The 17,047-nt window shown below is 34.0% G+C and overlaps 1 protein-coding gene and 2 long non-coding RNA genes across 4 annotated transcripts; all 3 read right to left on the bottom strand.

The window, feature by feature from the left end:
• Window positions 1-268: 268 nt before the first annotated feature.
• On the bottom strand, window positions 269-9,103 carry LOC145229732 (uncharacterized). The gene is made up of 9 exons (XM_080095063.1): window positions 9,003-9,103; window positions 8,745-8,908; window positions 5,426-5,554; window positions 2,730-2,865; window positions 1,917-2,052; window positions 1,684-1,733; window positions 1,318-1,384; window positions 903-1,020; window positions 269-378 (listed from the first exon to the last, which is right to left on the bottom strand). The coding sequence occupies exons 3-9, from the start codon at window positions 5,526-5,528 to the stop codon at window positions 269-271; spliced, it is 720 nt and encodes a 239-aa protein (XP_079951189.1). The 5' UTR covers window positions 5,529-5,554; window positions 8,745-8,908; window positions 9,003-9,103.
• A 1,649-nt stretch (window positions 9,104-10,752) lies between these two features.
• Window positions 10,753-12,618, bottom strand: LOC145228768 (uncharacterized). The gene is made up of 2 exons (XR_013860280.1): window positions 12,518-12,618; window positions 10,753-12,148 (listed from the first exon to the last, which is right to left on the bottom strand). It is a non-coding gene; the product is annotated as an uncharacterized LOC145228768 (long non-coding RNA).
• Window positions 12,619-14,154: 1,536 nt separating this feature from the next.
• On the bottom strand, window positions 14,155-16,878 carry LOC145228709 (uncharacterized). Of its 2 annotated transcripts, XR_013860219.1 has the most exons (5): window positions 16,820-16,878; window positions 16,597-16,682; window positions 15,080-15,161; window positions 14,555-14,585; window positions 14,155-14,216 (listed from the first exon to the last, which is right to left on the bottom strand). It is a non-coding gene; the product is annotated as an uncharacterized LOC145228709 (long non-coding RNA). The 2 variants fall into 2 exon arrangements; XR_013860220.1 differs by lacking the exon at window positions 14,555-14,585 and having other exon boundaries at window positions 14,155-14,219.
• Between the last annotated feature and the right edge of the window lie 169 nt (window positions 16,879-17,047).

Here is a 17,047-nt window from a genome sequence, read left to right as displayed (position 1 = left end):
TTTGTCAGCATTAGATGATAAACTAAGACTGTGAAATTTACTGGACAAGTTATTGAGTAGTTTTAACAGTTCTGTTTGTATTTACACATTTTTTTAATTTAATCGTATGTTAATGAAAGATTTAACAGTTCACCAAAATGAGTTAAACTGTTTTTGTATAGCTGGCATTCATGTTTTTAGTAAAACCACTCTTAAAATATGTGTCTTGCGTTCCTAAGTTACATAATATCATACATTCACTTTAGTACACATATATATATATATATTGCTAAAACACTTGTTCAGTAACAGTAACATATATGCTTACCTGAGAAATAGCTGATGATCTTTTGAATATTTTCTGCAGAAGTTCCGCTTTTGAGTTAGCTGAAGCATGTTCTAAAATGTTTTAACATAAATCAGTGTTAAAAAGAGTTTTGTCGTTAGTTGAAGTTGAATTACAACTTAAGTACTGAACCACTTCCTTTAAACACAAGGCCTGTTTTTTTAGTGAACTAACATAATAAAAAAATTATCATTTTTCCTCTACTTCTGTCATGTAATGCGCTTATGGTAGCTCGTAAGCCAAAGTAAATGGGTTATTTCATTCAATTTTTAGTCTAATACAAGTCAATTGTTGTCAACAAGTAAATTTTTTTTTTAGATATTCATGAAGTACTAGTGTTGATAAATCAGTAATGTTTCGATGCCAGAATTAGTCTACACAACTTTTCCAACTACACACCCTCAGACAACATTCTAAAACAGCTTCGGTAGCGATGGTCAAAATAACATACATGATGTCAGAAGGCAAAATATTATGTGAAGTACCAGCTGTATTCTTTATTGAGTAACTTTTTTACAAGTAAACATCATAAATTTGCAGTGTATCTTTGAATTTCTCTTATTTACAAGTTACACACCTGCATTGCTTGAAACTATTGAAGCCATGAAGGCTGCAGCAACTGCTGGAGGTAGACTGGCTGAAGAAAATGGTTTGAGGGGTGGAATTTGATTTGAAGATGTTGGTGGTGTGGAGGCCTGCAATATACAAACTTTATCAATTAACAAAATATCTAGCACCACCAATTTCTGATTTACAATGGCACACAAATTTACAACATACCAATAAAAATATTTTACAGTTTACAGAAACATGCAAAGCTTTAAATTGAATCTGAGCAGCAAAATGCAGGCATTAAACATTTCAATGTTCTAACATTTATTGTACTAAAGTCTAAATTCATATATCTTCTAACAATGCCTAAACAGTGTGACTAAACTTTTAATTATACTGATACAGATATTAATCAGCAAAATCAAACAGTAAAAACATACCGGGTATGCTGTGGTATCAACATTTGTATTATTCCATGAAGTAGGTGGGTTCCAAGTTACATTGCTACTAAAAAATGAAACAAATCGCATTAAAAAGTTTTTTGGTAGTTTCTAAAGCTTAACTAAATTGAAGACCAGCTCATTTTAACCTGGTGACAAAATGCCAAGAATGTCACCAGTTTTTGAAATCTATAATTGCTATTTCAAATGTTTTTGTTAGGTTAGGTTTAATTTTAATGTTAGCAACAACATTGTTTATGTTAGAAGCAATGGAAATAATATCTGCTACACAAAACAAATTTACTGACAAAACTTAAGAATTTTACTTGAAAATGAATGAATTTGGATTGTTTTATTAATTTCTACCTTGTGTTGTTGATGTCTTGAGAAGTTTCATGTTCAGAAGAAGATTGAATCTGAAAATTAAAAACTTCACATTTATATTTATCATGCAAGAACTCAATTTCAAAATTCCAAAACTTCAAAAAAAAGTATTTGACAACATATTGGACAAAATCATTACGAAGCTCACCAGGAGACCGATAATAAGCAGTTGAACTCAAAATAACTGAAGCGGTTTTGCAAAAGTTGGTACTTACAGTTGATTCTGGTTTGTTGCTGGTCATAGTTTTCATTTGTCTAATAGTGATCAAGTCTTGATGAGTTAATCCTGCTTCAGTCATTGCTTCAATCAGAGGAGTTTGCTGACCAAGAAGTTCCATGAATCTTCTGTATCTAAATTAGACATATTGGGTTTAGTTAAGATGCAATTTGAGTTGATGCTTAATTTCACAAGATGTGCTGTGTTTCAAAGTTACACAAAAGTTTAAAAATGGTTTTGATACAGTAATTTCTTGTCTCATATTCATTATTCTTGTCATCTTCTTGGCTTCTTGGTTCTTGCTAAGCAATAATCATTATGTGTCTCGCCCATAAGTGAAGCATAATGTTATCAATGAAGAAGTTTACTTTTTAACCAAACTAAACTAATTAATCCATCAAATATTGTTTTCAGGCAGAAATATAAATTGGACTTAGAGAAATTGACAGCATGAACTACATAAGTTCCCGGCACATAATTTGTATTACTATCAGCCTGCAGCAGTGACCCTATTTCTATAAACTGCCAATATTAAACGGCAATTTTGTAATTCTTTTGTGAATTTAATCCCACGGGCAAATTCCAATGCATTATGCGAGCAATAATTTTAATGAAAAGAATTATGTTAGAATATCACATATACAAGTAATTCTAGTGTGCTGTACGAGTAAACTTGGTATAAGCGTTCACTTATTCACAGAATTCAGTTTAAAATTAGGCAAGAAATGTGTAAACACCATTTTGTCTTCACCAGCCGATAGCTTTTTTTATATTTTAACTATTTTTTACCCCACGTTTTTGTGAAACTTACTTTTCCATTGTGATATGAATGCTGTCATCAACCTCCATCTCATTTCCATCACTCATGTGTCCTGCTGCTGCTTGTGATGCTTGTGGTTCATGGTCAACTTCACTGTCATGCTCAATACCTTGTGTTGATCTCTCCTCTTCAAAAAACAATACAAAAAAGCTTAACTTTAACATAAAAAACTGCTGTTTATTGAAAAAATGAAATACAAAGTGGAAAATTTATTAGACTTACCGTATTTTACGGACCATAAAGCGCACCCTACTATAAGGCGCACTGTCAATAAATTGCTTTGATTAGTTTTTTGTTCATACATAAAGCGCACCGGACTATAGAACGCAACGTATTTTAAGGAGTATGGGTTACCGTATAAAGCTCAATAAAGTCCCATATAAAGCTCATAAAGCTCTGAATATCACAGTTGGTAGTTGCGTTTACCGTAGTTTTTGTGTAAGACGGTGGTTTATTTATATAATGATAGTATCGGTACTGGTTTTGAGTGTAGCCTAGGCAATTAAGCGCTACTTGATCCATACATTAGGCGCACCGGCTTATAAGGCGCACGATCAATTTATGAGGAAAAAAAATGATTTAGATTGCGCCTTATGGTCCGTAAAATACGGTAAATGGTTTGAGGGTATAGTGACATTGATAGCAGAAAAACAGAACTAAATGGACGTTAATATACAGCTTTGCTAGTAATGCTTACAGCAGCAATGAATATTTTCTATAAGGTTAAGGTGTATATGCCATATTTAAAATGTAGACTGTTAAAGTTTAAACAACAATTTGTGTAATTTGCCACCTTGTATAGTTTGTGTTTAATTCAAATAAACATGCACATGAGCTATTTACTTCTGGACAGCAATTTCCTCAAATTTGTTTTCTGCACACGGTCAATAATGTTCTATATTTTGCTTGTTTTATCCCAAGGTTGTCGTTTTACAGTTTAGTACATGCTTGCTTTTATAAAACATTAAATTTAAATAAAACATAGTTGTTATAGTGTCAAGGTTATTGCATGGTTTAATAACAGGGCAACAAAAATTAAACAAGAAAATTAAAACTTCATATTATGGCAACAGCATCTTGTGGCTTATTCACTTGCCAGCAGACAGTCGCTCCTTAGAGCAGGGAAACAAACTTTTAGAGTTTTATAGAAATGTTTGACGGCTAGTTCCTAACTTCAAGCTTCCAAAACACGAGTTTGTTTATCGCTTGTGTGTTGAAAACCCACACACCCTACAAAGGAAGCCAAAGTATTTGGTGGAAGATTGGAACAACACAAAATCACACGGGGCTGATTAACAAAATAAATGATTCATTTCCAGGGCAAAAGATTAATGATAGTCTGTTCTCAACTTTGTGTGATTTCATGTTGCCAGTTGGACCACATACAAATAACACAGGGGTGCAAAAATGCGGTCGCACGGTCGCGCGACCAACAAACTTGCGTGCGCGACTGCAATTTGTGGTCACGCTTATAGATGGTCTATATATTTTTTAATAATTTTCTCAGAATAATAATAAAGTAATAATGCAGTAGCACAACTAGCTAAAAAATAAAGATTAGGCAACGATCTACCAATATTGTTTTGGCGAAAAACACGCTTGGATGAAGCCGCGACCGAAAAACACGCTTGGATGAAGCACGTTGGGGCCGAATGTGAAGGCACATGCTAATCGTCGTACGTATGAGGCAAGCACACGTGTGTGTCTCAAAAAGAATTTGTAACGCACATGCACGCAACAACACGTCACTCACGTCGCACAAACATTTACAACAGCTTTGTAGCTATTAGATTTGTAGCGACGCAATATTGTGGCAAAATAAAGATTTTTACAAAAATAAACTGAGGTCTTAATTTACAGTCTTCGTAACATAAATCAATACACCTCCTGTAGCGTATATAGGACGTCGAAACGTCGGAATAAAATTACATTTGCCAGAAGAGCTCTACAAACTTGATAAATCATTACATGTTGTTGTATTTATGGTTGCCCCAAAAATACTGTCTTACCTGATGCTATGTGTGGCATCGCTACTCATCCTATACTTAAGCGGCATCGGAACAAATTTCCGATACATTTATAAACGAGTAAAACGTGCTTTAGCCTGCTATTTCTACAATTTTGCGATCAGTCACTTCACACTGCCATGTGCGTACTCGGAGACAAATTAGTGCGGCCGCAAAACTGTATATGGATGTAGGCTATAACTTATTTTTTTAGGGTATACTGTAAAACTGGTATAAATAGATTTTGCGGGGCCACTAACGAGATCTCGGTAGCAATACATGACAGACTTTTTGTACGCTATTATGTGCAAACAATGCGAAATGACAGGCAACAAACAACGTAAAATTTAGATAGTGACGTCATTAACAATTAAGACCGATCATCAAGCTGTTCAGTTCAAAATTTAGGAATAAACTTTCAGGCACAAGCAACTGGGATATTGTGAGATAAATCAAAATTCTTTAGATTCTAAACAATTTGAGACATTAACAACAATATTAACTAGGGATGTGATTAAATGTTTTTTGAAAGGTCATGTTAATTATGACATAATTATATTTCTAATTATATTCAAATGTAATGATTATTATTTTTTATTTTTTTTGCCAATAAAACTTTTATAAACTCCAACAAAACAAACAATATGTTTGTGAATCTAAAAAGCAGAACAGAAATGTTACCTTCATCAGTTTTTTTTTGTTGCTTCACGGACAAATCAAGGCAGGGCTTCACTTTCGGGTTAGGGGTTTCACCGTCAGATGCGTTGTTTTCAAAATTTCGCATTTGTTTTCGCTCGGAGCAATTGTCATCTGTAAAACAGTGTTAGAGATGAAACAACTTATATTGATGCATTTTTTTCTTGTACAGGATGCAGCATGGAACTTGGTTCAGCTTAAACAACAGCATTTTAAACAATGATTTTGTCACAAACAAATTACTGTATATAATATTTGCTAATTATTATCCAAAAAATCTTGTGCAGTTTTGTTTGTGCTATTTCCGTTTTAGTATTCGGTAAAGAATGATTTGTATCAAGTCTAAAAGGTCAAATATAATGCTACAGCCATAACTATTTAACAGTGGATTGTTAACGACAGAAGTAAAGTCAGTATTTGGTGCACAACTTTATCAATATGTATTGGACCTAGTATGACATCACAATGCCCTCTTAGTTGACTTCCTACTTTTTGCACTCAAAATATTTTCTTTGCTATCTTGAGCAAATTTAAATGAGGCAAACTGAAATACATTGGAGCTGTGTTTGTGAAGATTGAAATAAACGAATGAAGATTGAAATAAACGAGAAACAAAAAATGCACTAAGTACAATGGGGCTAGGGTTCCTTCCCGGGAATGTCTCGACGGGAATTTCCCGGGGTTTCCCGGCAAAATTATGTTCCCAAATCCCGGGAAATTTGTTTTCAATTCCCGGGAAACACACAAACAAGCAAAAACGTGGTAATTTTGTAAAAAAGTAACAGAAATGTTTAAATTTCTGCTAGCTGTTATGAAAATACGGCGTTTTGTAATTTTAATGATAAAGTAAGTAAGCGTTTTTATACGAGATGGCAAATTATTTTCGCGAAAATGCACCACCCAGCGGTACTAGAAAAAGCAAATTTATTTTTCATAATTCCTGAATCTTGTTTACCTTCAAACAAGATTGCAAATATAGTTTAATCGACAAAATCATGGCTAATTAGATGCCTCCAGCAAAAATAAACTAATTTTGCGATTGCAATGACTTAATTACCCACAAAAAAATCAACACATTTTTCAGTCGGGAATTCCCGGGAATCCCGGGAAATCAAAAAATTATTTCCCGATTCCCGGGAATTAAAAAATCCGGGAAATAGAGGAACTCTAAATGGGGCCTTCAACCAAATATCAGTTTCAGATTTTAATTAAGTTTTGAAAATTAATTTGCGTGGTTTGGCAGCAGATGAAAATTCATTCACTGTTGTCAATACCTTATATCCTTAAAAAACTATAGACACAGTAGCTGAAATACTAAGTATAATGTCAACCAACAGATTGAAATAAAGTTAAAATATTTCTAAGACTGGTTTGATTTCATAGAAAACTAGATAAAGTTGTATTGAAAAATATTTCAGGGCTAAATTGACTCATTGAGATGATTTCTGTTGCACAATCGGCGGATTTTGATGTAGGGTTTATTTTGACATAGCATAGCTGCACAAAAACAGCTTATTTCTAATCACCGAAACAACTGTCTCATAAAACGTCTCCCCGGTGTCAAGTAGAGCACTACCGCTACATTCACCCGCCTTAATTGTAAAGTAGTGAATTACTCCCTTAAGAGTTGAGACTTCTATCTGACTGACAGTGTACACATATTATGGACTGTAAAAGTCACTACAGTCAAACTTCGATACTATGCCACCCTTTGGGACCAAGAGAAAGTGGCTTAATAGCGAGAGTGGGATAATAGCGAAAGTTGTTTGCAAAAATGGCCTTGTGACATGACAATGTACTGTAATGCCATGTTGTGTTGTACCATTATAATTTATTACAAAACTACGAATAGATCGTGGCCAGAACAAACAAGATCTGTCAGTTTTGTCGTGACACAAGCACAGAAAGGCGTTGATATAACTTTCTGCAACGCTGTGAAACCTCTTAACATGACCATGTTTGCTTACTTAAAAGACCATGTTTGTTTTATCATGAGCTCAAACCGAAAGTTGTCGGAAGACCCAATTTTTCAATCCATAACCAGACTGTTAATACAGTAATACTGTACTCTCATGTGTCAAGGGTGAGGGGTGGCATAGTAAATATATTTTCTACTAAATTTAGTTGGTGACGATCAAAAATGGTATAGTAGCGAGAGTGGCATAGTATCGAAGTTTGACTGTATTTGGCCGATAAAAGCAAAATTTTAGATACTAAAAGAATAAACTACTGCAAACAATTGTTTCACATTTCAGCACATTAGGGCTTGTATTTCTGGCCTAAAAATAAAACTTATTATTTTGGGGTTTAAGGGGTAAATGTGGGTGAATCCAATAAAAAAGTTACAAAATTCTTTAGAATACCCTACATTGCACCAACTAACAAAGCATGAAACTCTCTGATTATGTACTTTACTCAGTACAGCCATTTTATTTTTTCGTTTTTGGGGCCTATGGCTGAACCACTTGGTCATTCGGGGTCAAACTTAAGGAGGATCAAATTTGGATTAATAACTGAAATGTGTCCAAATTTGAAAAAAAAATAAATAACAGTGTATTACCCTTCCTGGATGTAACTAAGGAAGCAAAATGTTTTGGTTTTAAACAATTTTCAAATACTAATTACAGATTTGCTTAAAATGTTGGTATTTAACCTATTTGACATGTATGTAAAAAAACTGTTTAACCTGACATGTATGTGACATTTAACAAAATATCTCACAACTCTTGTAGATATTGAGAATGGTAAGAATTAATCCAAATAGGTTAAATAACTTTCACCCATTTCGCTTGTGTTTGATATTTCATGCGTCATCAGATATATAATATCTGTTACAAATTGATTTGCAAACACATACCAGAAATTTAGATCAGGCGTGTGCGATCTGTGGCCTGTTGACAAACGGTTGTGCGGCTGGCAGAGAAGCTTGGATTTCAAATGTACTAGCAAACAAGTCGAATAGTTATATATTTTTGAGTAGATTAATGCGCCTGGTATTTTTGGGGCTAGAGTGAAAAGCGTAATTTGATTGTAGTTAACTCAATATAGGTATTATAGGTATACGTCAAAGTAAAATCACCTTGTGATGTATAAAGGTGCGGCTCACCACTTAAAATTAGTAATTGTATTTGACCCCACAGTGACAAAGGTTGCACACCCCTGGTTTAGATAATTGCATACAATATATTTTTTGAAAATATAAATTACTTGAAAATGACCCTTAAAATCAAGTGTGGACAATTTTGACCTTTGATAAGCATATCCTTTTTTGTTAAGCTGAAAACTAACATGGTAAATTGGTTACCTCAAAACAGTGTCAGAAAGTTGAGATGGCTTCACATAAGTAATAAATCCATATGTGCAGAGCAGAGACATTTGGCTTAATCCACGATCTATCCAACATAGTAGAGTTGTTGCAATATATATTAGGATCAGTTAAAACCAACCTATTTTTTGTTCAATGTGTAGCTGTGGAAAAAAACAAAATAAGTAACAATTATTTAATACAAACAGAAAAGGTAAATAAATCATTTTGCTTCATATTATTTTTTTCGCTGCTTACTTAATGTGTCCTAACATCAACCAGAATTGCTTCAGTAAAACCAGCAGTTTGCTGAACCAGTCGGAACCGACGCAGATAAATTCGTCTTCAAATTTATTGTTGGCGAATAACGGTAAGAGATTTTTCACGGGTAATCCCCAAATTTTACCGCGCAAATAAAATAAATAATCTTGCACAGACAATTGTCTTTCTGTGATATCATAATAGGGCAAATAATTAATGCCTCATATTTTAAAAATAAGCCCAAAAATGGAGTACATTAAAAAGTAGTTTGCGATTTATTTTTGTAAAAAAAATATTTTCTAATTTGAATTCGAACACAACCGTCGACGATGCGCGCCAAAAACGTTTTCGCAACGTTTTTTCACCATGAGTGTTTTGTTTTGCGTTGGGTGCGCATGATACGTGACCAGGGCAAACCGCAAAAAAAGGCTCCAGCAAACACACAAAACATCGCATATCTTAAGTTCTAGAAGAGGTGGAAAGAAAAGGGGAAAAATGCTACAAAACCCAAAAATTTTTTGGCCGAAATATCCCGATTGAGGTAACTTAAATTGAAACGAGAAAAATAAAATGTTGCTCATTTTTTTGGAAAAGCTTTACGTTCCTGAAAATCTAAACGGTATGCGCCAAATTTTGGTGCGGCTAGTTAAACAAATGCAATTTTGTTTAAAAATTCTATGACGTAAAAACGTGGCAGTTTGGGTTTGGCGCTCAAATTTTGGGGTCAAATCCCAACAGATTAAAATGAAACTTGCAGAAAATGCAAATAAGAGTCATTACTTTGCACAGAAAAAATATGTACTTAAAAAAACCTGATGGTAAAAATTGATATTAAATGTTATTACTGCCAAGTTGCACTTTGGAAAAAGTAAAATCACCAATTTATCTTCAAAAACGCAAGAAATTGACACTGAAATGCAATAAATCACACAGAGATGCAGTTATGAGGTATTTAGGCTTCTCTATTGCAAAATAAAAAGAAACATTAATTATGCACGAAATACTAATCATACGAAATTGTATATTGCAATAAAGACCGACGCTTGTCCTACTTTGAGGCGGATTTTCAGCTTTTGTGTAAAAACGGGAAAAAAGCCACTGCCATATTCTTTTTCTGCAGAGCACGTCGTTTTCAAAAGCCCTAACTCGTTGTTATTCTAATTTTGGGGCCACTGCTCTGAATATTCACTTGAAGTTCGTAACTCGCCCGTCCCGCTCACCAGCAAACAATGACGCGCGACCGATCAAAATGGCCCAAAAGGGTTCACTTTCGACCGCAATATCTCGCGAACCAAACAAAGCTAAACTGAAAAATTGAAACAAAACACTTTTTGGTTGCGCAGTACATGTCCGTTGGTTTCCCTTGCATAACGAGGTACTCGCGACCCTCGCCGGAGCCAGTTCGATGATTACCTCCGGTTTTCCGAAGTACGACTGGCTCAACTCGTGAAGGCTGGACTATTTCAGAGTCATTACTATGTTTTTTCTCCTTTTACTTTACTGATAATATTTAATGACTTTTTTCTCCTTCGGGGCCGGAACATAATTTCGTTGTTCGTCAAACTTTCTAAAAGCCAACTGAGCTGGGCCCCTTTGAACAAATGGACCACTTTAAACCACTGGGGGTAGTATTTTATAAAGTCTAAAGTTCGTCCGCTTTTATTGCAGAAATGGATAGTACTCGGCTATGTGTTTTTAAAAAACGTCAAAATTTTTCTTCAGGGCCGGAACATAATTTCGTTGTTCGTCAAACTTCACAAGTTCGGGAAACATTTATTTCCAGGCTAAAATCAGTGTTGACAGTGTTGTAAAAACAAATTAATTTCGCTAGAAAGCATCTTCAGTGTCTAGAAAGCAATAAAAGGGATTAAAAATAGAAAAGGCATAAAAATAGAAAAAGCTAATAGTTCTTCGCAGACACGATCAATCAATTCTCAACTGAAAGCCCAACAGACAAAACTGACTGAACACGCAACGAATGATAAGAAACGCACGAAAGATAAAACCGAAAAACCGTAACAGGAGGAAAGATACAACACACGACATTTATTGAAACGGTCCGGAATTTTGCTCATGCAAATATGGTAACCCGTGGTATGGTATGTAATATAAACCCTACAGCATGATGGTACAATATTATGGACGTTTATGTAATGAGGGATTCGCAGTGGCAAAAATAAGTTAATAAAACTGTTTGCAAAAAAAATTATGGCATGAAAAACAATAATGTATTTGCACAAACCCATAAAGATTACAACGCAACAAAAAATAGGTAAAAACGTTCACAAACAGAATTATTAAGTTACAGTGCAACTAAAATACTGATGTGCACAAATAAAATTAACTTAATTTAAATTGATGGGTAAAAAGTACTTTGTCCTTAAATTCAACGAATAAATTGATAAACATGTTGAGCGATAAAATAAAAGATTATGAGCGATAAAATAAAAATGAACATTCATAGGAATTAAATGCACACCACTATAATTTATAACAAGGCTTTAATGAACAGATCTAACAGTAACACCATTAATAGTTTATTGAACAATATAAATTGTCATGTGAAAACAGTTTGGCATATTAACAGCATTTTGTAATATGGGCACAGAATAAGAAAAATAGCTGCGGACCTTGTGACAAAAACATCACAATGTAAAAACATACTCACAATGGTTAAAAGCGCAGCAGCCATTTAGATAGGTGGCTAAGTGCTCTCACAGGCACAGATAACTGTATAAAATTTGTAACTGGTTTGTGTCTATTACATGAAATGAATTACAAAATAAAGATACAAATGTACAATAGAAAAAATATGTTTTGACAATGTTTTATGTTGTTAAACAATTGACATAAATGATTTTGCAATAGCTTACTGCATTAAAAAGCTAAACAAACAGTACGAACAAATGTTTCCTAAGCCAAAATATGTTTCACTTGCACATGGATCAGCAAAGTCAATATTAATGTTATTTCATTTTTCTAACACACATGAGCAGTGAAGGTTGCCCCACTGTACATCAATACAGACAGGTTAGGCTGCAGAATTCAGTTGTCAAGCTTCTTAGTTAACAAGAGGTTGATTTTGCAGAACAGCTTTTAGAATTTTTTGCATCAAAATCTATTGCTGTTGAAGGTCATGTTGTCTGAAATTCAGAGGTATCGGGTTTAAATTAGACACCAAGCATAAACCATTTAGACAACAAATAACAACAAAAGCTATTCAAATTAACAGACAATTCACCAAAATATAATCCTTAAAGCAGTTGATTTGAACCATTTTAGCAACTCACAGATTAAAAACCAGTCCTTTAGAAAAGAAAAGTTTATGTTGAAAACAAATTCATTTTATTGCACTAACCATGTAATCGCATATGGTTCATTAAACCAATCATTTAACACGAAAGATTGAAGTACTTGTCTCATCGCACAATAAAGTTATGCATTTAACTGAATTTGAATGTATTTGTTGAACTTCAGTAACATGCAAAAGTACCTTAAATTAAATTTTGTACCTTTTTTGATTCCCTGGTGTTATATCTCTGAGGGAACCACTAGAGTACTTCCTTGTTGTTTTTCTTGCATAGAGATCCATCTCATTCGGAGGTCATGTGGTATGAAATACAAAGGTAAAATTGAACTAGAAAGGTGGCTTTCTGATATACTTCCATTTTATATATTCTATACGATATTTACCAATTATATATTCTATATGATATTTACTACTATACACATCATTTGATCTACACATATGATTGTTTTTGCAAGCAAAAACGAATGGGTCCCCACATGCGCGTTTGTGCGGATTTACAGTGAACAAACATCCTGGTTATTTTAAGATTTTTAAGGAAAAACCTAAACAACTTTGGCAATAACCCAACTTTAAAAGTTTTGTCCATATTCTTTTTGCATCATTATTGTTATATAATTACAAAAAAAAACAGTAAATAAGAACGGGAAAAAGACTTTTTATTTAATCTTTGTCCTTGATATTGTCGTTCAAGGTTAGTTTTTAAACACAATTTTCCAAAACTGAAAATGTGCTTGATAACGTAATATAACGACTTAGTAAGCTGCGCAAAAACAGCTGATTTCTAGTTACCGACACAGACTGTGTCAATTGTTTAACATTTCAGCACATTAGGTCTTGTATTTTGGGCCTAAAACGTATTGTTTTGGGGGTTAAAGGGTAAATGGGTGAATCCAATAAAAAGTTACAAAATTCTTTAGAATAGCTTACATTGCACCAACCAACAAAGCATGAAACTCACAGACTATGTACTTGGGTCAGTACAGCGGTTTTTAATTTTTTTCGTTTTGGGGGCTGTGGGTGAACCGCTGGGTCGTTTGGGGTCAAACTTCAATAGGATCAAATTTGGATTAATAACTAACATTTGTCCAAATTTAAATACATTTAAAGCACTCTTTCTTGACCAAACACATTTAACAAACCAGCGTTAGACAGAAATGAAAAATAAGGGGTTTAAGGGGTGAAAGTGGGTAAATCGAAAAAAAGATACAAAATTCTTTGAAATACCTTATATTGCACCAAACAACAAAGCATATCACTCAGAGATGCTGTACTTCAGTAAGTATAGCCGTTTATAAAGAAATACGTTTTGGGGGCCTGTGGGTGAACCGCTGGGTTATTCAGGGTCAATCTTCAGGAGGATCAAATTTGGATTAATAACTAACATTTGTCCAAATTTGAATAAATTTGAAGCACTCTTTCTTGACCAAACACGTATAACAAACCAGCGTTAGACAGAAAAAAGAAAAACGGACAAAAACAATATGTGTCCCCTTCTAGAAGGGGACCCATAATTACAAATATCTTATTATCATTCAAGTAAACATCAACAAAAAACTATTGAAATTGGCAAGATATGTGGCAACATATGTATCTTAGAAAACATTTTGTTTCTAAACAGGGAATCACAACTAATAAATGATTGTAAGCAAAATGTGTGAAACGAATACATATTTTTTTCATTGCATATTAACTGTGCCTAAAAAAACAATACTAACTTTAATATACATGTGTGCATTAAGGTGTGTTAGGTCTAATGCAGGTTGTGACTACATATATACATTCACGCTAAATTCTATGACAACATTTAAGTATGTGAATATTGCTAAATAAGCATAGTACCTGATGCAGTTTCTCATTGACCGATCTCCCAATGTACAGAAAGTCAGATTGAATTGATGGACGTTCTGAAAATGTAGCTACAGAAATAAAATGAGTTTACTTTGATAATGTTTATGCAAGTACTTTCAACAATATTGGTCAATTAGCATCAGTTGCAATCTATTAAATTGTATTCCAAATGAACCAGAACAGCAAAAGCCCTATGCCTGAAACACACAAAGAACCAAGCCAGCAAACAGCTGCGAACTTGTGAACAAACAGTTAATTGTTAATATATGAGTCTGTCAAAACCCTAGATCTGATTACACAAAGAAACTGCAAACCACCTAACACAGGCAACTTCCTACATCTGTTAACAAAATAAATAAACCATAAACCTGGAAAGATAAAAAAGACTTATCTTATAATAAAAACATCCGGAGTTCCTAAACCTGTAAACAACAAAAAAATGTTTAATCTGTAAATCAGCAAAAGTAAAATAAACTGTTAACCTTCATAAACAAACACCCTAAACTTGTATACAACAAAAACATGTAATTTGTAATTCAGGAAAGTGAAAACAAATTGTTAACCATCATTAACTAACACCCTAAACCTGCAAACAAAAACCTGGAAATATATTTAATAAGACAATGATTAAAAATCTGCGAAAATGTTTAATAAGACAATGATTAAAACCTGCAAAAATGTTTATTTAAAATAATGATTAAAACCTGAAAAGATGTTTAATAAGATAATGTTAAAACCTGCAAAAATGTTTAATAAGATAACGTCGAACTTGCGAAAAAGTTATTCTTAACTATAAGGTAACTGATACATTCCTAAAAAACACAAAAATTTGGTAAAACCTGCAAAAAACTAATGAAATATATTAATACCCCAAATATGAAAAAGTCATTAATGCACGTTTACACTTACACTTTACCTTGGAAATGTAGAAATGCTCAATAACAAATATTGAATTGAACCAAATTTATATGACACAATAGATCAATCAAAAGCAGGTCCTGAAAAATAAAACAAAAATGTTTTGACATTTGATAGCAAAGTATTTAATACAAGTAGTACACACCTGGAATGAAGTAAACAATAGTTGAAAGCGTACAGACTGAAGTCTCAATTCTAAATTTACTACTACTTTCTGAGCACTTGACAATGGTGGTTCAGGTGGTTAGAGCGACACATAAACAAACACATTAATGATATTTAAAGAATCTGTCGGCTGATGTAAAAAGGCACAACACCCCCCAAGAACTGGTCTACTTAAAAAGAAATAAAAGATAGTTAAAGTAGACTCTACACACATTTTTGTTGATGAAAGAGAGAAAACGCAAGCAAAATTTAAGTCACAATAATATTGATGGTAGTTGCTCTTGGCCTCAATCAAGAAGTTCAGGCATCATCAGTAGGAAAGTCTGAAAAAACGTTTGAACCACCACCGTACCTGTACGGCTGACGTAAAAAACACAATACAAGCTTGCCTTAACTAACTGTCCTGCATACAAATGTCGCAAATAGCCTATAAAGGTAAAAAGTGAGTCTGTCGTGTTTTACAACCACCCAAGCAGTCATTGCCCCGTTATGACTAGGTGGCCTGGCCAAGTAGGTTGCGGAACTGAACTAGTAATTAAGTTAATCTAAATCCACACACAAAAAAACAGGCTTGGCCAGCACAAGTGGAATAGGGGACATTTTTAGGTGCATTTATTGGCTACTAGATAAGTTTACTAAAACGAACAAGTGAGTTATATCCTTGCTTTATATCTAGTACAAATTTCCTTTCAACGGAAAGAAAATTGTACCAGAAATACAAGCAAGAACAACAAAAGCTGGTCAAAACCCAAAAACAAATCCACAATAACCCTATCTTTACAGTTAATATAGGCGCAGAAGTTTTTGTTTAAAGAGTTTAGTGATGATTACAGCGTATAACAACATGAGATCACTGTTCTCTGCCCTGCGAGACCCCCCCAAGGACCCAAATGAATTACGCGAACGACGGGCTGGGGAAATTTTAACAACAGTTTGCGCCCTATCAGGGTGGCTCACGGGACTTTTCGTTTTCTGCGGTGGAGGCTATGCCAAGTCGTGTTTCTATGCGCACCTTATTTTAGCTAAAGCCATTTAGCAACGCGCCACACCTAGCTAAAAAACGATCTAAGCTAAGTCCCTATGTGGCGCGCCAATCCCAAACGTACCCCACCTATGTTACCTAACCTAACCTTAATTAACGATCGCTACTCTAGTTGTAACCCTAGCGCCAACTCTCTGACATAGTAGCACTCCTGCATACTTGGACCCTTCTTTGACAACCGAGGAAGACTTCCTTCACGAGTCAACCTCGGCAAAGAATAGGTCACTCACCCTAGCGCCAGTTAACCTAAAAGGCCTATCAGTTCCGCAAACCCAGTTAACCCACGACAGACTCATATGTTTACATACAATTAAATATTTGAAGTTGAGAGATGTTGGTTGGTTGATTGACGATGAATGAATGCAAGATGGACACTTCGCAGATGTACAAAAATCTGCAAACAAACAAACATATAATTAGATGCATTTCAGATTTTTGATACCATTATTACATTAGATATTGCATTTTTTTTACTTTACTTTACCTTAAGAAAACTTAAGTAAAACAAAAAACAAATTAAACAAAACTTACCACGCGTAACGTCGAGCATCCAACGCAAAACAAAAACCTCATGGTGAAAAATCGTTGCGAAAACGTTTTTGGTTTGAGCGCGCATTGTCGACGGTTGCGTTCGAATTCAAATTAGAAAATATTTTTTTCACAAAAATAAATCGCCTACTACTTTTTAATGTACATCATTTTTGGCCTTATTTTTAAAGTATAAAGCATTATTTTTTCCCCTATTATGATATCACAGAA

Source organism: Phallusia mammillata, chromosome 5 (genome assembly GCF_965637545.1).
Source record: "Phallusia mammillata chromosome 5, kaPhaMamm4.hap1.1, whole genome shotgun sequence".
Classification (NCBI taxonomy): domain Eukaryota; kingdom Metazoa; phylum Chordata; class Ascidiacea; order Phlebobranchia; family Ascidiidae; genus Phallusia; species Phallusia mammillata.
The sequence above is the reverse complement of the archived record's forward strand: the minus strand, read 5'-3'. Positions and strand labels throughout refer to the sequence as shown.

Excerpts from the sequence above, each read along its gene's own strand:
- LOC145229732 (XM_080095063.1), bottom strand. The coding sequence starts at position 5,528 with ATGCGAAATTTTGAAAACAACGCATCTGACGGTGAAACCCCTAACCCG. Across the intron at positions 2,053-2,729 it reads ATTCATATCACAATGGAAAA|ATACAGAAGATTCATGGAAC; the intron begins GTAAGTTTCACA and ends TGTCTAATTTAG. Across the intron at positions 1,734-1,916 it reads GCAACAAACCAGAATCAACT|ATTCAATCTTCTTCTGAACA; the intron begins GTAAGTACCAAC and ends TTTAATTTTCAG.